Source organism: Acomys minous (genome assembly GCF_964271855.1).
Source record: "Acomys minous genome assembly, chromosome: 13".
Classification (NCBI taxonomy): Eukaryota; Metazoa; Chordata; class Mammalia; order Rodentia; family Muridae; genus Acomys; species Acomys minous.
In genome coordinates this window covers 104,277,268-104,303,635 of record NC_140495.1, presented here as the reverse complement: position 1 = coordinate 104,303,635, position 26,368 = coordinate 104,277,268, and the positions used below count along the sequence as shown (strand labels likewise).

General features: G+C 50.3%; 4 protein-coding genes across 6 annotated transcripts in view; all 4 read left to right on the top strand.

Moving 5' to 3' along the window:
- The window catches only part of LOC311580424 (uncharacterized protein), a 56,702-nt gene extending 34,498 nt beyond the window's left edge, over positions 1 to 22,204 (top strand). For 2 of the 3 annotated variants that reach the window (XM_084752003.1, XM_084752004.1), the window contains exon 2: positions 21,082 to 22,204. In XM_084752003.1, coding sequence (XP_084608129.1) covers positions 21,082 to 21,981 — 900 coding nt within the window. In that variant the 3' untranslated portion in view covers positions 21,982 to 22,204. Of the gene's footprint in view, positions 1 to 20,868 lie in introns of those variants that run through there. The other variant, XM_084752005.1, reaches the window with a different exon arrangement.
- LOC311580442 (uncharacterized protein) lies at positions 1,250 to 2,109 on the top strand. Its single transcript, XM_084752036.1, has one exon. It carries the CDS (start codon positions 1,295 to 1,297, stop codon positions 1,880 to 1,882), a length of 588 nt encoding a protein of 195 aa, XP_084608162.1. The 5' UTR covers positions 1,250 to 1,294; the 3' UTR covers positions 1,883 to 2,109.
- The window catches only part of LOC311580432 (uncharacterized protein), a 45,177-nt gene continuing 28,289 nt past the window's right edge, over positions 9,481 to 26,368 (top strand). The window contains exon 1 of the mRNA XM_084752022.1: positions 9,481 to 10,351. Coding sequence (XP_084608148.1) covers positions 9,592 to 10,350 — 759 coding nt within the window. The 5' untranslated portion in view covers positions 9,481 to 9,591 and the 3' untranslated portion in view covers position 10,351. The remainder of the gene's footprint in view (positions 10,352 to 26,368) is intronic.
- On the top strand, positions 15,363 to 16,237 carry LOC311580436 (uncharacterized protein). The gene has a single exon (XM_084752030.1). The coding sequence runs from the start codon at positions 15,461 to 15,463 to the stop codon at positions 16,172 to 16,174; it is 714 nt and encodes a 237-aa protein (XP_084608156.1). The 5' UTR covers positions 15,363 to 15,460; the 3' UTR covers positions 16,175 to 16,237.

Genomic DNA, 26,368 nt, shown 5'->3' with positions numbered 1-26,368 from the left:
ACAGACAGTCCACAAGGTCAGACCTAGCTCTGCTCCTGGTGTGATCCAGCGGTAATAAGTCCACCCTGTGGATGGTTCAGACGTTTGTGAGAAGCCCATTAGACAAGCTCCTGTGAGATATATGTGATGAACAGAGAGGCTCATGGGAAACTGAGCCTGTGTGTACCCCAGGAAGCAACTGGTCAGCTACATTAGTGCTGGTGACTTCCAGAACACACCATTAGAATGAGGAAAATGTCCTCTGCTTATGTGCATGTGCACATGTGTGTGCATGTGTGTAGCTCGACAGAGAGATAGAAATGGAGGACACTGGCCAGCACTGGCTTCAGATGACATACAGCCCACCTTCCAGATGCATTTTCTGTACTGGGCTCTGTGTACAATCGTAACTTAACTCTAAAGCAGTGGCTATGCACACCCATCCTAGTGCTAGGCACAGGGCTGGGGGACTTGTGGGTGAAAGAGCTGACAAGGGACGTCAGTAGCATTGGAGGAGGGTGGAGTGGACAAAGGATGCCCAGAGAGCACTGAGCAGTGCCACAGAGAACTCCGTGGACTCCTGGCCAATGCGGTGCATCTATGGTTTCAACAGATCAAGCACATTATGCTCCTTGAGGATAGAACTTGAGAGGTCAGCCTAGAACTGCTAGCCTTCTAGAGCAGGGGGTTCAACCTGCAGCCCTGAGGACATGGTGGACAGCAAGCTGGGTGGACACAGGCACAGAACAGGGTGGACAGTGTCATAAGGCAATATAGAGGTTGAGGATCTGAGGAGACACTCTGAAGATAGTAGCTACAGTCAAGTTATTGTATTATCAACTCTAAGGCCATGGATGGGTCACTGAGCACCTCTGACATCTGAACAATCTCTCAAAGCAGCAGATGTCCTCATGCAAAGCTGGGCTCTGGGAGGGGTACTGGACTGAGGGCATCCCACCCCTGACACAAATTCTTGCAGAGGGAGCAAGGGTCCTGGCATCTGGCCATGGCAGGATGACATCTCTGCAGCCATAGGATGGCTGGGACAAGTCCCACTAATGACAACACAACCTCCCTATTCATGTAACACCTCTGCCCCACCACTGCTCCCAGCACCACCCAAAGGCAGGAGACAGACAGGCCTGACAACATCCCAGACAAACAAACACCCTAATGATGGCCAGAGTCACACCAACAAGGAAGGGAGGCCAAGCCACACAACAGCACAGGAGGATAAAAGGCGATGGCCCAGCACCTCGCACACACTCACACTCTCACTCACCACTCACTCACTCTACCCCAAGCCAGCTCTGCCATGGCCGCCTCCACCATGTCTGTCTGCTCTGATGCTTGCACCCACTCCTCCTGGCAGGTGGACGACTGCCCAGAGAGCTGCTGTGAGCCCAGCTGCTGTGTCCCCAGCTGCTGCCAGTCTAGCTGCTGCGCCCCTAGTTGCTGTGCCCCAGGTCCCTGTCTAACCCTTGTGTGCACCCCAGTGTGTTGTGGGTCCAGCCCCTGCTGCCAATCTTCATGTTGCCAGCCAGCGTGCTGCACCTGCTCCCCCTGCCAGCAGTCCTGCGGTGTGACTCTTTGCTGCAAGCCTGTGTGCTGCACACCTGTCTGCTGCACACCTGTCTGCTCTGGATCCTCCTCATGCTGTCAGCCACCCTGCTGTGCTCCTGTCTGCTGCAAGCCTGTCTGCTGCAAGCCCTGCTCCAGCATGTCCCTGCTCTGCTGCCCTGTGTGCAGACCCACCTGCTGTGTGCCCACCTCCTGCTGTGCCTCCTCCTGCCAGCCCAGCTGCTGCCGCCCAGCCTCCTCCTGTGTGTCCCTGCTGTGCCGCCCTGCCTGCTCCCGCCAGGCCTGCTGTGGCCTCTCCTCAGGCCAGAAGTGCAGCTGCTGATGACCAGTTTCCCAATGAGAGAATTTCCTGTATCTCCAGTGAGTGATGGGGAGCCGGACATCATAGAAGTACATGTCCACACTCTGTGCTCTACACCCTACCCAGGCCATGGCAGTGACCTCCTCTCTCTGTCCTTGCCCTCTCTAGGTCAAGCCACCTCATCTCATTGTGACTGTGTCTCCTCTGAACACACTTGAGCCTTCTGAGCAATAAAGACCTTGACTGAACCTGTGCAGACTCCGTTGGTCCTCATTGGTGTCCTATAATTTCTCCTTTGCAGCTGGCGACCTGCCGCCCTTTGAGACCTATCTGTGCTGGCTTAGTTCCCTGTGTTCCCTTGCTTTGGACCAAGCCTTCTCTACAGGATGCCAATGAACCTGAGTAGACACTTCCATGCCCCACACTTGCCAGAGCAGCTCAGGCGACAGCTCCTCAGGTGACTGCCACGTGCTGTCTCAGCTCTCCTGTGGTCGGCCACTGTCAGTGGTACAAGTATGTGCTAGCAACTGGAATGAGCTCTGGGCCATGGGCCTTGTGTGAGCAGACAGGCCCCTACCTCCATATTTCATTAGGGCTAAAGGCAGAAACCATTAATATGTGTGAGGGCACAGACTGTGATTGGAGAGTAAACACACTGTCATGGAGCACACTGGCCTAGCACACTAAGTAGTCAGTGACATCTTCACAAATCTAGAATCTAATTGTGGATGGGAATGTGCTGGCTGCTGGGATGGTCCTGACTCTACTCTAGTATCCATCAGGTGGACGTAGCCCGCAGAGGATAAGGATGGGCACTGATGCCCCCACATTGAAGTTGTAGTTCTGGCACAGCCAAGCATCTTGGCACCATGTATCCGTGTGCCTGGCACCAGGTACCAGCTCCCTGTGAGGCTCACAGCACCTGGGACCTGAGTCCCAACAGAACTAGTTCTATGGGAAATGCTCCTGCCTTCCCTGATGGTGAACAGAAGACTTGACTCTGGTCCACGTGCTAATACATTTGTTGAAGTCCACTTAAGTAGGAACCAATTGGTGTACGCAGGAAGGATACTGCCCTACCCTGACGTCACATCCTCATGCTGCCACATGTGGGCTGCCTGAGGCCTGAGGCCTGAGAGCATGGAGACCAGCTCACACTGAGTGAAGCCTTCTCTTCAGTGGTTCATTCACTGGGGGCTACTGTCTAGATTTCCAGGCAGTCAGTGTCAGCACTTGGAACAGTTCCTGGCGTGGGTGTGGGTCCCCAGATGCCTGTGCTCTGTCTATACTCTGGGACATGGCAGACTCTGTAGACAGGCTTGAGTAGAGGCATGTGCAGCCTTCCAAGCTCTCTGAGAGGGTGTGGCAGGATGGTAGTGGCTCCATCTCTTTCCAAACTTGATGTTACGGGCCTCCCCTACTTAATTCTGTTACCATGTTAAGTCTATTGACACAGGCACCAACCAAGCAGCTAGCTCACTATGGACTGATATCTCCAAAATCATGTTTCCTTCTAGGGCAGTGCTTTCTGGACAGGATAGGCCTGAACTACAGTGTAGGTTGTACTGAGTAAAAGAAAGATCCTGAGGAGTCAGAGAAGGAGGCGTGGTCGGAACTGAAAGATGCCCAGTTGTCAAGCACAGGCAATGGACTAACTGTAGCCTGTGGCCTTGTATGTTCTCTCTTCCTGGAACCTAGAAAGATGGATGGGTGTGCATCATGCATACTGCACAGCCTGCTGGGAGGTCATGACCCCACAGGAAGGGAACACTGAGTCAGCCCACATCATCTGTGCACAGCCTTGGCTCCAGATCCCAAGATGAGGCTGACTCCCAGAGCAGGGGAATTCCTCCAGCTTTAGAGGGGGACACCGGACCTAAAGAGGGGTGAATATATAGGATGTGGAGTCGGAGAGTGCAGTAGTACCACTGTGAGGTACCCTGTATGCTGAAGCTAGGCCGTGAGCACCTGGGCACTGCAGACATCCAGAGCCAAGGACCTCCCTCAGAGTTAGAAGCACTCAGTCACCAAGGAGCAGCTTGTCTTGGTTAAGGTGTTGACCTTCCTTCAGGCACTAACTTTATGTGCAACCCCATCAACATGTCACCAGGAGGATCCATGAGAAGACAGAGCTGCCTGACAGGGATGTCCCTGCAGGAAGGAGTCAACACCCTTCAGTGGGAAACACAACAAGACCTATAGAACAGAGCAGTATGCTCATACCACGGTGGGGAGTCATTCACACAACAGGCCAGCGCAGTCCAGGATGGAAGCAATGGGTAGAATGACGTCCAGAATGGCGGAACCAGTGGAATTAGCAAACAGAGGATAAAGTCATGGCATTAATGGTGTGTGAGGAGAAGACCTAGCAGGAGCAGAATGAGGGGATGCAAGGAACAAGACAGACATCAAGAACCGAAGACCAGGAGAGCAGCCATGAAAACCCAAAATGACCTGAGATGAGGCGACAAGGATGAAAAGAACCTGAAGATGAAGTTCCCCAAAGAGAGGACTGTGAGGAACATTTAAAGAGGTTTGCAGAGACAGAGTTATGGACACAGCAGAGCCACGGGGAGAGCTAGAGGCAAAAGCAGAGCTGGATTCATGGACAAAACAGAGTCTCAAGTGTGACACATGTAAAATCAGAGTATGAAGGGGAAAGGCTGGGGCAGAAAGACTAGTAAAGAGAAAATGACAAACAGTGTAAGAATAAGGTAACACCCTAGCCCCCAAATAATGACACAGAGACCTAAGACATTTATTAATAAGCTTCAAGCACCATAACTGGACAGATACTCATCTATCCAATCCAACAAAACTGCCCTGGCCTACTTCCCAGCCATGTGCCCTCTTACTTTCCACCTAGTCTTTCCCTATCTATTCCTCCTCCATCTGTGTCCCCATGGAGACCTTCTCCTCAACCTTCTCCTCTCCCTCTCTGCTCTACCTAGGATTGGAAGTCCCACCTCAACAATAGTCCTGCCCAACTACTGACTGTTCACTTCTTTATTAACCAATCTGAGATGATGGAGAATGATTTTTACAGAGAATAAAGCACGAGATGTTTCAACAATAATTACAACGCCCACATCTGATTGGAACTAGATCTCTGGGTGCAGAAATCAGCATTTAGATACACAGTGCACAAAACCATCCTCTAACAAAACAGTTTTCCGAATTTGAAATAAAGTTGACGAGTACACCGAAAACTCGAGGCATTTCTAGACACCTGCCTGTCAGCTGATATATAAATGGGTGATTGAGTGGGTGAGTAGGCAGGTGGGTGGATGAGTGTGTTAGTAGATGGAGGGATGAGTGTGTTAATGGATAAATAGGTAGCTGGGTGGGTTGATGGGTGGATGAGTGAGTGGCTGAATGGGTAGAAAGACATGAATGAGTGAGTGAGTGGATGGATGGATGGATGGATGGATGGATGGATGGATGGATAGATGGATGGATGGATGGATGGATGGATGGATGGATGGATAGATAGATAGATAGATAGATGGATGGATGGATGGATGATAGGCAAAAAGTCAATCCTCACCATTTGTGGATTCTGTTTAATTTTTACTTTCTAACATTTTTCTGTGTCCACAAATCACCTCCTAATCTTTCTGTGGCCATCCATGGACATGTACAGAGCAGGAAGCCTTAACGCATGTGCCCCCAACTGGGTGAGATGAGGTAATTATAAAGCTCTGCCTTCTGACACTTCATACTCATCAAAGGTAAAGTCAACCAAGATGACATCACAATTCTGAACATCTATGCTCCCAATACAAGGGCACCCACACTTGTAAAAGATCTGCTGAAAATGCTTAAACCACACATCGATCCCCACACAATAATAGTGGGAGACTTCAACACCCCACTCTCACTGAAGGATAAGTCATTGAAACAGAAACTAAGCCGAGAAATAACATCATTAACCAATACCATGGGTCAAATGGATCTAACAGATATCTATAGAACCTTTCACCCAAACAAGAAAGAATATACCTTGTTCTCTGCACCCCATGGAACCGTCTCCAAAATTGATCACATCGTAGGTCACAAAGCAGGCCTCAACAGATACAAGAGGATTGAAATAATACTTTGTATCATATCAGATCACCATGGTCTTAGGCTGCAATTCAACAACAACAGAAATAACAAAAAGCCTACACGTACGTGGAAACTAAACAACTCTCTGCTAAATGACACCTGGGTCAGGGAAGAAATAAAGAAAGAAATCAAGGAGTTTCTGAAATTCAATGAAAATGAAGGAACAACATACCCAAATTTGTAGGATATATTGAAAGCAGTGCTAAGAGGAAAATTCATAGCACTAAGTGCCTTTAAAAAGAAATTGGAAACATCACACATTAGCATCTTAATGACACAACTGGAAGCCCTAGAAAAAAAAAAGAAGCAGAAACACCCAAAAGGAGTAGACGTCTGGAAATAATCAAACTCAGGGCTGAAATTAACAAATTAGAAACTAAGAAAACAGTCCAAAGAATCAACAAAACCAAGAGCTGGTTCTTTGAGAAAATCAACAAGATAGACAAACCATTAGCCAAACTAACTAAAAGGCAGAGAGACAGTATTGAAATCAACAAAATCAGAAATGAAAAGGGAGATATAACAACAGACACTGAAGAAATACCAAGAATCATAAGATCCTATTTTGAAGGCATATATGCCACAAAATTTGAAAATCTAAGGGAAATGGATGATTTTCTTGATCAATTTCACTTGCCAAAGTTGAGTGAAGAACAGATAAACAGGCTAAATAGTCCCATTTCCCCTACAGTAATAGAAGCAATCATTGATAGTCTCCCAATCAAAAAAAAAAAAAAAAAAAAAAAAAAAAAAAAAAAAAGCCCAGGGCCAGATGGTTTCAGTGCAGAATTCTACCAGACCTTCAAGGGCAAGCTCATACTGATACTCTTCAAGCTACTCCAAAAGATAGAAATGGATGGAACATTACCAAATTCATTCCATGAGGCCATAGTCACATTGATACCTAAACCTCACAAAGACCCAGCAAAGAAAGAGAACACCACCAAACAAAATAACCCAATTCAGAGATGGGGCTTGGAACTAAACAGAGAATTCTCAACAGAGGAATATCAAATGGCTGAGAAACACTTAAAGAAATGCTCAACCTCCTTAGTTATCAGGGAAATGCAAATCAAAACAACTCTGAGATTCCATCTTGCACCCATCAGAATGGCTAAGATAAAAAATTCAAGTGACACCACATGCTGGCGAGGATGTGGAGAAAGAGCAACACTCCTTCATTGCTGGTGGGGATGCAAACTAGTACAGCCACTTTGGAAATCTATCTGGTGCTATCTCAGAAAACTGGGAATAGGACTTCCTCAAGACCCAGCTATTCCACTCCTTGGAATATACCCAGAAGATGCTCCAGCACACAACAAGAAAATTTGCTCAACCATGTTCATAGCAGCCTTATTCTTAATAGCCAGAACATGGAAACAGCCTAAGTGTCCCTCAGTAAAAGAATGGATAAAGAAACTGTGGTACATATACACTATGGAGTACTACTCAGCTATTAACAACAAGGAATTCCCGAAATCTGTGGACAAATGGATTGAGCTAGAAATGATCATAATGAGTGAGTTAACTCAGAAGCAGAAAGAGTCAAATGGTATATACTCACTTATATCTGCATATTAGCCCAAGGGGCATGTCCCACGATAGCCTTCACTTACCAGGAAACTGGGACAAAGGGGAGGACATTCTATTGGGACTCTAGATGAGAGAAGCATGGGAGAATAGCAAAGTAGAAGGATCCAGAGGGTCCTAGAAACCTACAAGTAGAGCATAATGATAGGCAGATTTGGGCCTAGGGGTCCCGCTCAAACTAAGCACCAGCCAAGGACAATACAGGCAGTAAACTTTAAACCCCTACCCAGATCTAGCCAATGGTCAGAACATTCTCCACAGTTGAGTGGAGAGTAGGGTATGACTTTCACACGAACTCTGGTGCCTCATATTGGACCATGTCCCCTGGAGGGGGAGACCTGGTGGCACTCAAAGGAAGGATAGCAGTTTACCAAGAAGAAACTTGACACCCTATGAGCATACACAGGGGGAGGAAATATCCCCAAGGAACAGTCATAGGAGAGGGGAATAAGGGGAAAATGGGAAGGAGGGAAGAATGGGAGGATACAAGGATGGGATAGCTATTGAGATGTAACAAGAATAATTAATAAAAAATTTAAAAAAAAAAGAAGGCACAGGAAAAAAAAAAGCTCTGCCTTCTAGTCTTGACTAATCCTAAAAATGAGGCTCAGCCCAGTCTCCCTGGTGCTCATTTTCTGGGCTCCTGCTGTCACCTTGCCAGGGAATGCCCCAGATGGTGCTGAAGCGTCCTATGCTATGACACTAGTCCTGCAGGGCACCTCACAGACAGTCCACAAGGTCAGGCCTAGCTCTGCAGCTCATGGAGGGCAATGGTACTAATTCCACCATGTGGATGGCTCAAGGACATTTGAGAGAAGCACATTACATAAGTTCCTGTGAGACACATGTGGTGACCAGGGAGGCTCATGGGAAACTTAGCCTGTGTGAACCCCAGTAAGCAAGTAGCCAGCTAAGTTAGTGTTAGTGAGTTGTAGACCACACCATTAGAATGAGGAGAATGGCCTCTGCTTATGTGCATGTGTACATGTGTGTGTAAGTGTACATGTGTGTGCATGTGTGTAGATTGACAGAGAGATAGATATGGAGGACACTGGCTAGCACTGGCTTCAGATGTCACACAGGCTCCTTTTCAAATGCATTTTCTACACTGGGCTCTGTGTACAAATGTGACTTAACTTTAAAGCAAAGGCTATGCATACTCATCCTAGTACTACAGAAAACGCAGGGTAATCTGTGGGCAGAAGAGCTGGCGAAGGATGTCGTAGCATTGGAGGAGGGTGGAGTGGACAAAGGATGCCCTGAGAGCACTGAGCAGTGAGACAGAGAGCTCCGTGGACTCCTGGCCAATGCGGTGCATCTGTGGTGTCAACAGATCATGCACATTATGCTCCTTGAGGTTAGAACTTGAGAGTTCTGCCAAGAACTGTTAGCCTTCTAGAGCAGGGAGCTCACCCTGTAGCCCCAACTCATGGTGGACAGCAGGCAGGGTTGACACAGGCACAGAGCAGGGTGGACAGTGTCATAAGGCAATATAGAGAGGTTCAGGAGCTGAAGAGACACTATGGAGGTGGTAGTTATAGGCAAGTTATTGTACCAACTCAATGGCGGTGGATGGGTCACTGAACACTTCTGCTGCCTTAACACTGTCACAAAAAGGCAGCTTTTCTCATCCAAAGCTGGGCTGTGGGAGGGGTAATGGACTGAGGGCATCAGTCCCCTGGCACTAATTCTTGCTGAGAGAGCAAGGGTCCTGGCATTTGACTATGGCAGGATGACATCCCTGCATGCATAGGTTGGCTGGGCAAGCCCCACCAATGAAATCCCAACTTCCCTGTTCAGGAAACACCTCTATCACACTACACCTCCGAGCAATGCCCACAGGCAGGAGACAGACAGGCCTGACAACAACATCCCAGACAAACAAACACCCTAATGATGGCCAGAGCCACACCAACAAGGAAGGGAGGCCAAGCCACACAACAGCACAGGAGGATAAAAGGCGACGGCCCAGCACCTCGCACACTCACACTCTCACTCACCACTCACTCACTCTACCCCAAGCCAGCTCTGCCATGGCCGCCTCCACCATGTCTGTCTGCTCTGATGCTTGCACCCACTCCTCCTGGCAGGTGGACGACTGCCCAGAGAGCTGCTGTGAGCCCAGCTGCTGTGCCCCCAGCTGCTGCCAGCCCAGCTGCTGTGTCCCAAGCTGCTGCCAGTCTAGCTGCTGTGCCCCCAGTTGCTGTACCTCAAGTCCCTGTCTGACCCTCATCTGCACCCCAGTGTGTTGTGGGTCCAGCCCCTGCTGCCAATCTTCATGCTGCCAGCCAGCGTGCTGCACCTGCTCCCCCTGCCAGCAGTCCTGCGGTGTGACTCTTTGCTGCAAGCCTGTCTGCTGCACACCTGTCTGCTGTGGATCCTCCTCATGCTGCCAGCAGTCTAGCTGCCAGTCCTCTTGCTGCCAGCCATCCTGCTGTGCGCCTGTCTGCTGCAAGCCTGTCTGCTGCACACCTGTCTGCTGCAAGCCTGTCTGCTGCACACGTGTCTGCTGCACACCCATCTGCTCTGGATCCTCCTCATGCTGCCAGCCATCCTGCTGTGCACCTGTCTGCTGCAAGCCTGTCTGCTGCAAGCCCTGCTCCAGCATGTCCCTGCTCTGCAGCCCTGTGTGCAGACCTGCCTGCTGTGTGCCCACCTCTACCTGCTGTGCCTCCTCCTGCCAGCCCAGTTGCTGCCGCCCAGCCTCCTCCTGTGTGTCCCTGCTGTGCCGCCCAGCCTGCTCCCGCCAGGCCTGCTGTGGCCTCTCCTCAGGCCAGAAGTGCAGCTGCTGATGACCAGTCTCCCAATGAGAGAATTTCCTGTATCTCCACTGAGTGGTGTGGACCAAGACCTCACAGAAGTATCTGTACACACTCTGTGCTCTACACACTATCCAGGCCATGGCAGTGCCCTCCTCTCTCTGTCACTGCCCTCTCTAGGTCAAGCCACCTCACCTCATTGTGACTGTGTCTCTTCTGAACACACTTGAGCCTTCTGAGCAATAAAGACCTTGACTGAACCTGTGCAGACTCCGTTGGTCCTCATTGGTGTCCTATAATTTCTCCTTTGCAGCTCACAAAGGAGATCTGCCACCCTTTGAGACCTATCTGTGCTAGTTTAGTTCCCTGTGTCCCCTTGCTTTCAACCCCTCCTCTGTAGGATGCTAATCAACCTGAGTAGACACTTCCATGGCCCATGCTTGTCAGAGGAGATCAGGGACAGCTCCTCAGGTGCATGCCAAGTGCTGTGGTTGGCCACTGTTCCTTGTTAAGTGGTACAAGTATGTGCTTGCAACTGGAATCAGGTCTAGGCCATGGGCCTTGTGTGAGCAGACAGGCCCCTACCTCTGGACTTCATTAGGGCTAAATGCAGAAACCATTAATGTGTACTGGGCACAGATTGTGATTGAAGAATAAAGACATTGTGATGGAATACACTGGGCAGGAACACTATGTAGTCAGTGATATCTTCAGAAATCTGGAATCTAATTGTGGATGGGAATGTGCTGGCTGTCGGGATGGTCCTGACTCTGCTCTAGTACTCATCAGGTGGATGCAGCCGCAGAGGGTAAGGATGGGCACTGATGCCCCCTCGTTGAAGTTCTAGTTCAGTCACAGCCAAGCATCTTGTCAGCACGTATCCGTGTGCCTGGCACCAGCTACAGGCTCCCTGTGAGGCTCACAGCACTTGGGATCTGAGTCCAAACAGAACCTGGTCTATGGGAAATGCTCCTGCCTCCGTTGATGGTGAACATAAGACTTGACCCTGGTCCACGTGCTAATACAATTGTTGAAGTCCACATAAGTAGGAAGAAATTTGTGTAGACAAGAAGGATACTGCCCCTGACTCCACTGATGTGCTGCCTGAGACCTGAGGCCTGAGAGCATGGAGACAGCCTCACACCGAGTGAAGCTTTTGCTTCAGTGCTTCATTTACTGGGGGCTACTGTCTAGATTCCCAGGCAGTCAGTGTCAGTACTCAGGACAGTGCCTGGCGTGGGTGTGGGTCCCCAGATGCCTGGGCTCTGTCTACACTCAGGGACATGGCAGACTCTGTAGACAAGGCTTGGGCAGAAGGATGTACAGCCATCCAAGGTCTCTGAGAGGGTGTGGCAGGATGGCTGCAGCTCCATATCTTTCCAAACATGATGCTACTGCACCCCTACTTCATTTTCTTGTCAGGTCAAGTCTTCCAAACAGGCCTGAACCAACTGGCTAGGCCATTAAAGACTGATAACTCGAAAATCACGTTTCCTTCTAGGGCGATGCTTTCTGGACAGGACAGGCCTGAGCAACAGTGTAGGTTGTACTGCGTAAAAGAAAGACCCTGAGGAGTCAGAGAAGGAGGCATGGTCAGAACCGAAAGATGCCCAGTTGTCAAGCACAAGCAATGGACTAACTGTAGCGCCTGTGGCCTTGTATGTTTCCTCTTCCTGGAACCTAGAAAGATGGAGGAGTGTGCACTACGCTCACTGCACAGCCTGCTGGGAGGTCATGACCCCACAGGAAGGGAACGCTGAGTCAGCCTACGTCATCTGTGCACAGCCTTGGCTCCAGATCACAGGATGGGGTGATTACTAGAGCAGGGGACTTCCTCCAGCTGGAGATGGGGACATCTCAGGAGGGGTGGATATACAGGATGTGAGGCTGGAGATTGCAGTAGTACCACAGTGAGGTACCCCATATCCTGAAGCTAGGCCATGAGCACCTGCGCACTGGAGACAACCAGAGCAGAGGACCTCCCTCAGAGTTACAGGCACTCAGTCACCAAGGAGCAGCTTGCCAGGGTTAAGGTGTTGACCTTCCCTCAAGCACAAACTTTGCATGCAATCCCATCAGCATGTCACCAGGAGGGATTCAGAAGGATATGGAAATGGCTGACAGGGATGTCCCGGCAGGAAGGGGTCAACATCATTCAGAGGGAAACAAAACAGGACCCATGGAACAGAGCGGGATGCTCATACCACGGTGGGAAGTCATTACACAGCAGGCCAGCGCAGTCCAGGATGGAAGCAATGGATAGAGAGACATCCAGAATGGGGAAACCAGTGGAATTAGCAGACAGAGGATAAAGTCCTGGCATTAATGGTGTGTGAGGAGCAGAACTAGTGGGAGCAGAAGGAGGGGAAGCAAAGAACAAGACAGAGACCAAGACCCGAAGAGCAGGAGAGCAGCTACGAAAACCTAAAATGACCAGAGATGAGATGACAAGGATGAAAAGAACCTGAAGATAAAGTTCCCCAAAGAGAGGACTGTGAGGAACATCTAAAGAGGTTTGCAGAGACAGAGTTGTGAGCACAGCAGGGCCACAGGCAGAGTCAGAGGCAAAGCCAGAGCTGGAATCACAGCCAAAACAGAGTCTCAAGTGTGACACATGTAAAACCAGAGGATGAGGGGGAAGGCCAGGGCAGAAAGACTAGTAAAGAGAAAATGACAAACAGTATAAGAACAAGGTAACAGTCTCGCACACAAATAATGACACAGAGACCTAAGACATTTATTAATAAGCTTCAAGCACTACAGCTGGGCAGATATTCATCTGTCCAACCCAACAAAACTGGCCTGGCCCACTTCCCAGCCATGCCCACGGTTACCTTCCACTTAGTCTCACCCCATCTATTCCTCCTCCATCTGTGTCCTCATGGAGACCTTCTCATGGTAACCTTCTCCTCAACCTTCTCCTCACCCTCTCTGCTCCACCTGGGATTGGAAGTCCCACCTCAGCAATAGTCCTGCCCAACTTCTGACTGTTCACTTCTTTATTAACCAATCAGAGATGATGGAGAATGATTTTAACACAGAATAAAACACGATATGTTTCAACAATAATTACAATGCCCACTTCTGACTGGAACCAGATCTCTGGGTGCAGGATTCAGCATTTGGATACACAGTGCACAAAACCATCCTCTAACAAATCAGTTTTCCAAATTTGAAATAAAGATGACAAGTACAACGAAAACTCAAGGCATTTCTAGACACCTGCCTGTCAACTCATACATAAATGGGTGACTGAGTGGGTGAGTAGGCAGGTGGGTGGATGAGTGCGTTAGTAGATGGAGGGATGAGTGGGGAGATGGACAAACAGGTACCTGGGTGGGTTGATGGATGGATGAGTGAGTGGCTGAATGGGTAGAAAGACATGAATGAGTGAGTGAGTGGATGGATGGATGGATGGATGGATGGATGGATGAGTGGATGGATGGATGGATGGATGGATGGATGAGTGGATGGATGGATGGATGGATGGATGGATGGATGGACGGATGATAGGCAAAAAGTCTATACTCACCATTTGTGGATTCTGTTCAAATTTTACTTTCTAACATTTATCTGTGTCCACAAATCACCTCCTAGTCTTTCTGTGGCCATCCATGGACATGTACAGAGCAGGAAGCCTTAACGCACGTGCCTCCAACTGGGTGAGATGAGGTAATTATAAAACTCTGTCTTCTTGACTAATTCTGAAAATGAGCCTCACCTTTGTCTCCCTGGTGCTCATTTTCTGGGCTCCTGCTGTCACCTTGCCAGGGAATGCCGCAGATGGTGCTGAAGCGCCCAGTGCTATGACACTAGCCCTGCAGGGCACCTCACAGACAGTCCACAAGGTCAGGCGAAGCTCTGCAGCTCGTGGAGGGCAATGGTACTAATTCTACCATGTGGATGGCTCAAGGACATTTGTGAGAAGCACATTACACAAGTTCCTGTGAGACACATGTGGTGACCAGGGAGGCTCATGGGAAACTTAGCCTGTGTGAACCCCAGGAAGCAAGTAGCCAGCTCAGTTAGTGTTAGTGAGTTGTAGACCACACAATTAGAATGAGGAGAATGGCTTGTGCTTATGTGCATGTGTACATGTGTGTGCATGTGTACATGTGTGTGCATGCGTGTAGATTGACAGAGAAATAGAAATGGAAGACACTGGCCAGCATTGGCTTCAGATGTCACAAGGGCTCCTTTTCAGATGCATTTTCTGCACTGGGCTCTGTGTACAAATGTGACTTAAATTTAAAGCAGTGGCTATGCACACCCATCCAAGTACTACAGAAAATGCAGGTTAATCTGTGGGCAGAAGAGCTGCCAAAGAATGTCCTGGCATCGGAGGAGGGTGAAGTGGACAAAGGATGCCCAGAGAACACTGAGCAGTGAGACAGAGAACTCCATGGACTCCTGGCCAAAGTGGTGCGTCTGCAGTTTCAACAGATCCTGCACATTATTATCCTTGAGGATAGAACTTGAGAGCTCAGCCTAGAACTGCTAGCCTTCTAGAGCGGGGAGCTCACCCTGCAGCCCAAAAACATGGGGGACAGATGGCAGCGTGGACACAGGCACAGAACTGGGTGGACAGTGTCATAAGGCAATAGAGAGAGTTTGAGGAGCTGAAGAGACTCTATTGAGGTGGTAGTTATAGGCAAGTTATTGTACTAACTCAGTGGCGATGGACGGGTCACTGAACACCTCCTCTGTCTGAACACTGTCACAAAGAGGCAGCTTTCATCATCCAAGCCTAGGCTGTGGGAGGGGTACTGGACTGAGGGCATCAGTCCTCTGGAACTAATTCTTGCAGAGGGAGCAAGGGTCCTGGCAGCTGACTATGGCAGGATGACATCCCTGCAGCAATTGGATGGCTGGGCAAGTCCCACCAATGACATCCCAATATCCCTGTTCATGTAACATCTCTGGCCCACAACTCCTCCCAGCACCACACACAGGCAGGAGACAGACAGGCCTGACAACAACATCCTAGACAAACAAACACCCTAATGATGGCCAGAGCCACACCAACAAGGAAGGGAGGCCAAGCCACACAACAGCACAGGAGGATAAAAGGCGACGGCCCAGCACCTCGCACACTCACACTCTCACTCACCACTCACTCACTCTACCCCAAGCCAGCTCTGCCATGGCCGCCTCCACCATGTCTGTCTGCTCTGATGCTTGCACCCACTCCTCCTGGCAGGTGGACGACTGCCCAGAGAGCTGCTGTGAGCCCAGCTGCTGTGCCCCAAGCTGCTGCCAGACTAGCTGCTGTGCCCCCAGTGGCTGTGCCCCAGGTCCCTGTCTAACCTTTGTCTGCTCCCCAGTGTGTTGTGGGTCCAGCCCCTGCTGCCAATCTTCATGCTGCCAGACAGCGTGCTGCACCTGCTCCCCCTGCCTGCAGTCCTGTGGTGTGACTCTTTGCTGCAAGCCTGTCTGCTGCACACCTGTCTGCTGTGGATCCTCCTCATGCTGCCAGCAGTCTAGCTGCCAGTCCTCTTGCTGCCAACCATCCTGCTGTGCTCCTGTCTGCTGCACACCTGTCTGCTGCACACCTGTCTGCTGCAAGCCTGTCTGCTGCACACCTGTCTGCTCTGGATCCTCCTCATGCTGTCAGCCATCCTGCTGTGCACCTGTCTGCTGCAAGCCTGTCTGCTGCAAGCCCTGCTCCAGCATGTCCCTGCTCTGCAGCCCTGTGTGCAGACCTGCCTGCTGTGTGCCCACCTCCTCCTGCTGTGCCTCTTCCTGCCAGCCCAGCTGCTGCCGCCCAGCCTCCTCCTGTGTGTCCCTGCTCTGCCGCCCTGCCTGCTCCCGCCAGGCCTGCTGTGGCCTCTCCTCAGGCCAGAAGTCCAGCTGCTGATGACCAGCCTCCCAATGAGAGAATTTCCTGATCTCCAGTGAGTGGTGGGGAGCCAAACCTCACAGAAGATTGTGTCCACACTCAGTACTCTAAACTCTACCCAGGCCATGGCAGTGCCCTCCTCTCTCTGCCCCTGGCCTCTCTAGGTCAAGCCACCTCACCTCATTGTGACTGTGTCTCCTCTGAACACACTTGAGCCTTCTGAGCAATAAAGACCTTGACTGAACCTGTGCAGACTCCGTTGGTCCTCATTGGTGTCCTATAATTTCTCCTTTGCAATTGGGGATCTGCCGCCATTTGAGACCTATCTGTGCTAGTTTAGTTCCCCGTGTCCCCTTGCTTTCAACCACTCCTTTACTATAGGATGCCAACCAAACCTGAATAAGCACTTTTCTGCTCCATACTACCCAGAGCAGTTCAGGGGACAGCTCCTCGGGTGACTGCCAAGTATAGTCTCAGCTCTTCTGTGGTCTTCCACGGTCCCTTGTAAGTGGTACAAATATGTTCTAGCAATTGGAATGAGCTCTGGGCCATGGGCCTTGTGTGAGCAGACAGCCCTCTACCTCCGGATTTCATTAGGGCTAAATGCAGAGACCATTAGTATGTGGGAGGGCACACACTATGCTTGGAGAGCAACCACACTGTGATGGAGCACACAGGCCTGGCACACTAAGGAGTCAGTGACATCTTCACAAATCTAGAATCTAATTGTGGATGAGAATGTGCTGGCTGCCGGGGTGGTCCTGGCTCTACTCTAGTGCTCATCAGGTGGAGGCAGCCTGCAGAGAATAAGGATGGGGAGTGATGCCCGCCCCTTCCCCCACCCCATTAAGATTTTAGTTCAAGCATAGCCAAGTATTTTGTCAGCATGTATCCGTGTGCCTGGCACCATCTACACGCTCCCATGAGGCTCTCAGCACCAGTGACCCAATTCCCAACAGTACCTGTTCTATGGGAAATGTTCCTGCCTCCCTGATTGTGAACAGAAGACTCTACCCTGGTTCACTTGCAAATAAAATTGTTGAAATCCAATTAAGGAGGAAGAAATTGGTGTAGCCATGAGCACACTTCTCCTACCCTGACATGTCACTTCCTCATGACGCCACTCGTGGGCAGCCTGAGGCCTGAGGCCTGAGAGCATGGAGACAGCCTCACACTGAGTGAAGATTTCTCTTCAGTGCTTTGTTCACTGAGGGCTACTGTCAAGATTCCCAGGCAGTCAGTGTCAGCACACGGGACAGTACCTGGGGTGGGTGTGGGTCCCCACACATCTGCGCTCTGTCTACACTCTGGGACATGGCAGACTCTGTGGACATGGCTTGGGTAGAAGGATGTGCAGCCATCCAAGGTCTCTGAGAGGGTGTGGCAGGATGGCGGCAGCTCCATCTCTTTCCAAACATGATGCTACCGCCACCACCCCACTTCATTTTCTTGTCTGGTCGAGTCGTCCAAACAGGCCCTAAGCAACTGGCTAGCCCACTATGGACTGATAACTCCAAAATCACATTTCTCCTAGGGTGATGCTTTCTGGACAGAACAGCCCTGAGCTGCAGTGTAGGCTCGGTTGTACTGGGTAAAAGAAAGATCCTGAGAGTCAGAGAAGGAGGTGTGGTCTAGACCGAAAGATGCCCAGTTGTTAAGCACAAGCAATGGACTAACTGTAGCCTGTGGCCTTGTATGTTCTCTCTTCCTAGAAAGTAGAAAGATGGGGGCAGGTTTCTCACTATGCCCACTGCACAGCCTGTCAGGAGGTCATGACCCCACAGGAGGGGAACGCTGAGTCATCCTACATCATTTGTGCACAGCCTTGGCTCCAGGTCACAGGATGGGGCTGACGCCTAGACAGAGGGCTTCCTCGATCTGGAAAGTGGATGCCGGAGTTCAAGAGTGGCGGATATGCAGGATGGGGGGCAGGAGAGTAGGAGCTTGAAGCTCTGTGGGGCTGGGCAGTGAGCACATGGGCACTAGAGTCTTCCAGAGCAGAGGACCCCCCTCAGAGCTGGAGCCACTCAGTCACTACGGAGCAGCTTGTCCTGGTTAAGGTGTTGACCTTTCCGCAAACACAACTCTTTATCCAACCCCATCAGCATGTCCCCAGTAGGGATACAGGAGAGATGGAGCTGGCTGACAGGGATGTCCCTGCAGGAAAGAGTCAACACATTTCAGTGGGAAACAAAACAAGGCCCATGGAACAGAGCGATATGCTCACACTGAGTGGGAAGTCATTCACTCAACAGGCCAGCACAGTCCAGGATGGAAGCAATGGATAGAAAGACGTCCAGAATGGTGGAACCAGTACCATAAGCAGACAGAGGATAAAGTCATGGCATTAATGGTGTGTGAGGAGCAGACCTAGCAGGAGCAGAAGGAGGGGATGCAAAGAACAAGACAGACACCAAGAGCCAAAGAGCAGGAGAGCAGCCAGGGAAACCTGAAATGACCCGAGAGGGGGCGGCAAGGATGAAAAGAACCTGAAGATGAGGTTCCCCAAAGAGAGGACTGTGAGGAACATCTAAAGAGGTTCGCAGAGACAGAGTTGTGGGCACAGCAGAGCCACAGGGAGAGCCTGAGGCACAGGCAGACCTGGATTCACAGACAAAACAGTCTCAAGTGTGACACATGTAAAACCAGAGTATGAGGGGGAAAGGCTGGGCAGAAAGACTAGTAAAGAGAAATTGACAAACAGTGTAAGAATAGGATAACACTCTCCCACCCAAATAATGACACAGAGACCTAACACATTTATTAGTAAGCTTCAAGCACTAGAGCTGGGCAGATACTCATCCATTGTAATCCAACAAAACTGGCCTGGCCTACTTCCCAGCCACGTGCCCTCTTACCTTCCACCAATCTGGCCCCATCTATTGCTCCTCCATCTGTGTCCTCATGGAGACCTTCTCATGGTTACCTTCTCCTCTCCCTCTCTGCTCTACCTGGGATTGGAAGTCCCACCTTAACAATAGGCCATCCCAGCCACGGACTGTTTAGCTCTTTCTTAACCAACATGAGATGATGAAGAACGATTTTTACACAGAATAAAGCAGGAGATGTTTCAACAATAATTGCAATGCCCACTTCTGACTGGAGCCAGATCTCTGGGTGCAGAAATCAGCATTTGGATACACAGTGCACAAAACCATCCTCTAACAAAACAGTTTTCCAAATTTGAAATAAAGTTGACGTGTACAGTGAAAACTCGAGGCATTTCTAGACACCGGCCCGTCAACTGATACGTCAATGCGTGACTGAGTGGGTGAGTAGGCAGGTGGGTGGATGAGTGTGTCAGTAGATGGAGGGATGAGTGGGTAGATGGATACATAGGTAGCTGGGTGGGTTGATGGATGGATGAGTGAGTGGCTGATTGGGTAGAAACACATGAATGAATGGATGGATGGGTGGATGGATGGATGGATGATAGGCAAAAAGTTAATCGTCACCATTTATGGATTCTGTTTAATTTTTACTTTCTAACATTTATCTGTGTCATTAAATCAACTCCTAATCTGTCTGTGGCCATCCATGGGCATACACAGAGCAAGAAACCTTAAGGCACATGCTCCCAACTGGTGAAATGAGGTAATTAGAAAGCTCTGCCTTCTGGTTTTGACAGATCTTGAAAATGAGCCTCACCAGGGTTCTCCTTGGTGCTCATTTTCTGGGCTCCCGCTGTCATCTTGCCAGGGAATGCCCCGAAGGTGCCGAAGTGCCCTGTGCTATGACACTAGTGCTGCAGGGCACCTCACACATAGTTCATAAGGTCAGGCCTAGCTCTGCAGCTGGTGGAGGGCAGTTGGTACTAATTCCACACTGTGGATGGCTCACAGACCTTTGTGAGAAGCACATTAGACAAGCTCCTGTGTGGTACATGTGACGACCTGAGAGGCTTATGGGAAACTGAGCCTGTGTGTACCCCAGCAAGCAACTGGTTGGCTACATTGGTGCTAGTGACTCGCAGAATACACAATTAGAATGAGGAGAATGGTTTCTGTTTATCTGCATGTGCGCATGTGTGTGCATGTGTGTAGCTCGACAGAGAGATAGAAATGGAGGACACTGGCCAGCACTGGCTACAGATGACATAGAGCCCACCTTCCAGATGCATTTTCTGTACTGGGCTCTGTATACAAATGTGACTAAACTTTAAAGCAGTGGCTATGCACACCCATCCTAGTGCTAGAGGCAGGGCTGGGTGACTTGTGGGTGAAAGAACTGACGAAGGATGTCAGTAGCATTGGAGGAGGGTGGAGTGGACAAAGGATGCACAGAGAGCACTGAGCAGTGACACAGAGCTCCGTGGACTCCTGGCCAATGCGGTGTGTCTGTGGTTTCAACAGATCAAGCACATTATGCTCCTTGAGGATAGAACTTGAGAGCTCAGCCTAGAACTGCTAGCCTTCTAGAGCAGGGAGCTCACCCTGCAGCACCAAGGACATGGTGGACAGCAGGCAGGGTGGACACAGGCACAGATCAGGGTGGACAGTGTCATAAGACCATATAGAGAAGTTGAGGAGCTGAAGAGACACTATTGAGGTGGTAGTTATAGGCAACTTATTGTAACAACTCCATGGCTGTGGATGGGTCACTGAACACCTCTGCTGTCTTAACACTGTCACAAAAAGGCAGCTTTTGTCATCCAAAGCTGGGCTCTGGGAGGGGTACTGGACTGACAGCATCAGTCCCTTGGTACTAATTCTTGCAGAGGGAGCAAGGGTCCTGGCATCTGACCATGGCAGGATGACATCCCAGCAGCCATATGTGGGCTGGGACAAGTTCCACCAATAACGCCCCAATCTCCCTGTTAATGTAATACCTCTGCCCCACAACTCCTCCCAGAACCACCCACAAGCAGGAGACAGACAGGCCTGACAACAACATCCCAGACAAACAAACACCCTAATGATGGCCAGAGCCACACCAACAAGGAAGGGAGGCCAAGCCAGACAACAGCACAGGAGGATAAAAGGCGACGGCCCAGCACCTCGCACACTCACACTCTCACTCACCACTCACTCACTCTACCCCAAGCCAGCTCTGCCATGGCCGCCTCCACCATGTCTGTCTGCTCTGATGCTTGCACCCACTCCTCCTGGCAGGTGGACGACTGCCCAGAGAGCTGCTGTGAGCCCAGCTGCTGTGCCCCAAGCTGCTGCCAGTCTAGCTGCTGTGTCCCCAGCTGCTGCCAGTCTAGCTGCTGCGTCCCCAGCTGCTGTGCCCCAGGTCCCTGTCTAACCCTCATCTGCTCCCCAGTGTGTTGTGGGTCCAGCCCCTGCTGCCAATCTTCATGCTGCCAGCCAGCGTGCTGCACCTGCTCCCCCTGCCAGCAGTCCTGCGGTGTGACTCTTTGCTGCAAGCCTGTCTGCTGCACACCTGTCTGCTGTGGATCCTCCTCATGCTGCCAGCAGTCTAGCTGCCAGTCCTCTTGCTGCCAATCCTCATGCTGTCAATCATCCTGCTGTGTTCCTCTCTGCTGCAAGCCTGTCTGCTGCACACCTGTCTGCTGCACACCCATCTGCTCTGGATCCTCCTCATGCTGTCAGCCATCTTGCTGTGCACCTGTCTGCTGCAAGCCTGTCTGCTGCACACCTGTCTGCTGCAAGCCTGTGTGCTGCAAGCCCTGCTCCAGCATGTCCCTGCTCTGCCACCCTGTGTGCAGACCTGCCTGCTGTGTGCCCACCTCCTCCTGCTGTGCCTCCTCCTGCCAGCCCAGCTGCTGCCGCCCAGCCTCCTCCTGTATGTCCCTGCTCTGCCGCCCTGCCTGCTCCCGCCAGGCCTGCTGTGGCCTCTCTTCAGGGCAGAAGTCCTGCTGATGATGAGCAATGTCCCAATGAGAGAATTTCCTGTATCTCCAGTGAGTGATGGGGAGCCAGACCTCACAGAACTATATGCCCAACTCTGTGCTCTAAACTCTACCCAGGCCATGGCAGTGCTCTCCTCTCTCTGCCCCTGCCCTCTCTAGGTCAAGCCACCTCACCTCATTGTAACTGTGTCTCCTCTGAACATACTTGAGCCTTCTGAGCAATAAAGACCTTGACTGAACCTGTGCAGACTCCGTTGGTCCTCATTGGTGCCCTATAATTTCTCCTTTGCAGCTGGCGATCTGCCGCCCTTTGAGACCTATCTGTGTAGTTTAGTTCCCCGTGTCCCTTCGCTTTGAACCACTCCTTCTCTATAGGATGCCAATGAACCTGAGTAGACATTTCCATGTCCCACGCTTCCCAGAGCAGCTTGAGTGACAGCTCCTTGGATGCCTGCCAGGTGCTGTCTCAGCTCCTGTGGTTGGCCACTGCTCCTTGTTAAGTGGTAAAAGTACATGCTAGCCACTGGAGTCAGGTCTAGGCCATGGGCCTTGTGTGAGCAGGCAGGCCCTACCTCTTGACTTCATTAGGGCAAAATGCAGAGACCATCAATGTGTAGAGGGCACAGATTGTGATTGGAGATCAAGCACTCTGTGACGGACTACGCAGGCCAGACACACTGAGAGTACACTGTGATGGAGCACACAGGCCATGCACACTATGTAGTCAGTGATATCTTCACAAATCTAGGCATTGACTATGGATGAGAATGTGCTGAATAGCCGGGATGGTCCTGACTCTTCTCTAGTACTCATCAGGTAGACGCATCCTGCAGAGGGTAAGGATGGGCACTGATGCCCCCATGTTGAAGTTATATTTCTGGTACAGTCATATATTTTGGTGCACGTATCCGTGTGCCTGGCACCAGCTACAGGCTCCCTATGAGGTTCACTGCACCTGGGACCCGAGTCCCAACAGAACCTGTTCTTTGGGAAATGCTCCTGACTCCCCTGATGGTGAACAGAAGACTCCACGTGCTAATACATTTGTTGAAGTCCACACAAGTAGGAAGAAATTGGTGTAGACACAAGGGGCACTGTTGCACCCTGACATGTCACTTCCTCAGGCCACCACTGGTGGGCTGCCTGAGGCCTGAGGGCTGAAAGCATGTTGACAGGTCACACTGAGTAAAGCTTTCTCTTCGGTGCTTCGTTCCCTGGGGCTACTGTCTAGATTCCCAGGCAGTCAGCATCAGCACACTGGACAGTGCCTGGCATGGATATGGGTCCCCATATGCCTGTACTGTGTCTACACCCTGGGACATGACAGAATCTGCAGAGAAGGCAGGGATGTGCATCTATCCAGGTCTCTGAGAGGGTGTGGCAGGATGGTAGTAGCTCCATCTCTTTCCAAACATGACGTTACTGGCCTCCTCCACTTCATTCTGTTGTCATGTCGAGTCTATTGACAGAGGCCAGAACCAACCAGCTAGCTCACTATAGACTGATAGCACCAAAGTCATGTTTCCTTCTAAGGTGATGCTTTCTGGACAGGACAGGCCTGTGCAGCAAGGAAGGTGACTCCCACATCAGGGGACTTCCGTAAGCTGGAGAAGGGGAAACCAGAGCTCAAGAGGAGTAGATATGTAGGATGTGGAACTGCAAAGTGCAGTGGTACCACTGTGAGGTACCCTGTGTCCTGAAGCTGGGCCGTCAGTACCTGGACACTAGAAACATCAAGAGCAAAGGACTTTCCTCAGAGATAGAAGCACTCAGTCACCAAGGAGCAGCTTGTCCTGGTTAAGGTGTTGACCTTGCCCTCATGCACAAACTCTGTGTGCAACCCCATCAGCATGTCCCCAGTAGGAACCCAGGGAAAGATGGAGCTGGCTGACAGGGATGTCCCTGCAGGAAGGTGTCAATACCCTTCAGTGGGAAACACAACAAGACCCATGGAACAGAGCAGTATGCTCATTCCACTGTGGGAAGTCATTCACACAACAGGCCAGCGCAGTCCAGGATTGAAGCAATGGGTAGAAAGACATCCAGAATGGCGGAACCAGTGGAATTAGCAGACAGAGGATAAAGTCATGGCGTTCATGGTGTGTGAGGAGCAGACCTAGCAGGAGCAGAAGGAGGGGATGCAAAGAACAAGACAGACACCAAGAGCCAAAGGGCAGGAGAGCAGCCACAAAAACCCGAAATGACCAGAGATGAGATGACAAGGACGAAAAGAACCTGAAGATGGAGTACCCCAAAGAGAGGACTGTGAGGAACATCTAAAGAGGTTTGCAGAGACAGAGTTGTGGGCACAGCAGAGCCAGAGACACAGGCAGACCTGGATTCACAGGAAAATTAGAGTCTCAAGCCTGACACATGTAAAACCAGGAGCCGGGGCAGAAAGGCTAGTAAAGAGAAAATGACAAACAGTGTAAGAAGAGGGTAACACTCTCGCACCCAAATAATGACACAGAGACCTAACACATTTATTAGTAAGCTTCAAGCACTATAGCTGGGCAGATACTCATCTATCCAACCCAACAAAACTGGCCTGGCCTACTTCCCAGCCATGTGCCCTCTTACCTTCCACCTAGTCTCCCCCCATCTGTTCCTCCTCCATCTGTGTCCCCATGGAGACAATCTCACGGCAACCTTCTCCTCAACTTTTCCTCTCCTGCTCTGCTCTATCTGGGATTAGAAGTCCCACCATAACAATAGTCCTGCGCAGCTACTGGCTATTCAGTTCTTTATTAACCAATCAGAGATGATGGAGAATGATTTTTACACAGAATAAAGCACCATATGTTTCAACAATAATTACAACACCCACTTCTGACTGGAACCAGATCTCTGGGTGCAGAAATCAGCATTTGGATACACAGTGCACAAAACCATCCTCTAACAAAACAGTTTTCCAAATTTGAAATAAAGTTGACGGGTTCACTGAAAACTTGAGGCATTTCTAGACACCTGCCTGTCAACTCATACATAAATGGGTGATTGAGTGGGTGAGTAGGCAGGTGGGTGGATGAGTGCGTTAGTAGATGGAGGGATGAGTAGATAGATGGATAAATAGTTAACTGGGTGGGTTGATGGGTAGATGAGTGAGTGGCTGAATGGGTAGAAAGACATGAATGTATGAGTTAGTGGATGGATGGATGGATGGATGGATGGAAAGATGGATGGATAGATGGATGGATAGATGGATGGATGGATGGATGGATAGATGGATAGATGGATGGATGGATGGATGGATGGATGGATGGATGGATAGATGGATGGATAGATGGATGGATAGATGGATGGATGGATGGATGGATGGATGGATGGATGGATGGATAGATGGATAGATGGATGGATGGATGGATGGATGGATGGATGGATAGATGGATAGATGGATGGATGGATGGGTGGATGGATGGATGAATTGCTGGATGATAGGCAAAAAGTTAATCCTAACCATTCATGGATTCTGTTTAATTTTTACTTTCTAACATTTATCTGTGTTGCCAAATCTACTCCTAATCTTTCTGTGGCCATCCATGAACATGTACAGAGAAGGAAGCCTTAAGGCACGTGCTCCCAGCTGGATGAGATGAGGTAATTATAAAGCTCTACCTTCTTGTTTTGACTAATCCTGAAAATGAGCCTCACCAGGGACTCCATGGTGCTAATTTTCTGTGCTCCTGCTGTCATCTTGCCAGGGAATGCCCCAGATGGTGCTGAAGCACCTTGTGCTATGATACTAGTCCTGCAGGGCACCTCACAGACATTCCACAAGGTCAGGCCTAGCTCTGCAGCTGGTGTGAGGCCAGTGGTAATAAACCCACCATGTGGATGGCTCAAGGACCTTTGTGAGAAGCACATTAGACAAGCTACTGTGAGACACATGTGGTGACCCGAGGGGCTCATGGGAAACTGAGCCTGTGTGAACCCCAGCAAGCAACTGGTCAGCTACATTAGTGCTAGTGACTTCCATAACACACTGTTAGAATGAGGAGAGTGGCCTCTGTATATGTGCATGTGCACATGTGTGTGCAAGTGTGTAGCTCGACAGAGAGATAGAAATGGAGGACACTGGCCAGCACTGGCTTCAGATGACACACGGCCCACATTCCAGAGACATTTTCTATACTGGGTTGTGTGTACATATGTGACTAAACTTTAAAGCAGTGGCTATGCACACCATCCTAGTGCTAGAGACCAGGGCTGGGGGACTTGTGGGTGGAAGAGCTAGCAAAGGATGTCAGTAGCATTGGAGGAGGGTGGAGTGGACAAAGGATGCCCTGAGAGCACTGAGCAGTGACACAGAGAGCTCCGTGGACTCCTGGCCAATACGGTGCGTCTGTGGTTTTAACAGATCAAGCACATTATGCTCCTTGAGGATAGAACTTGAGAGC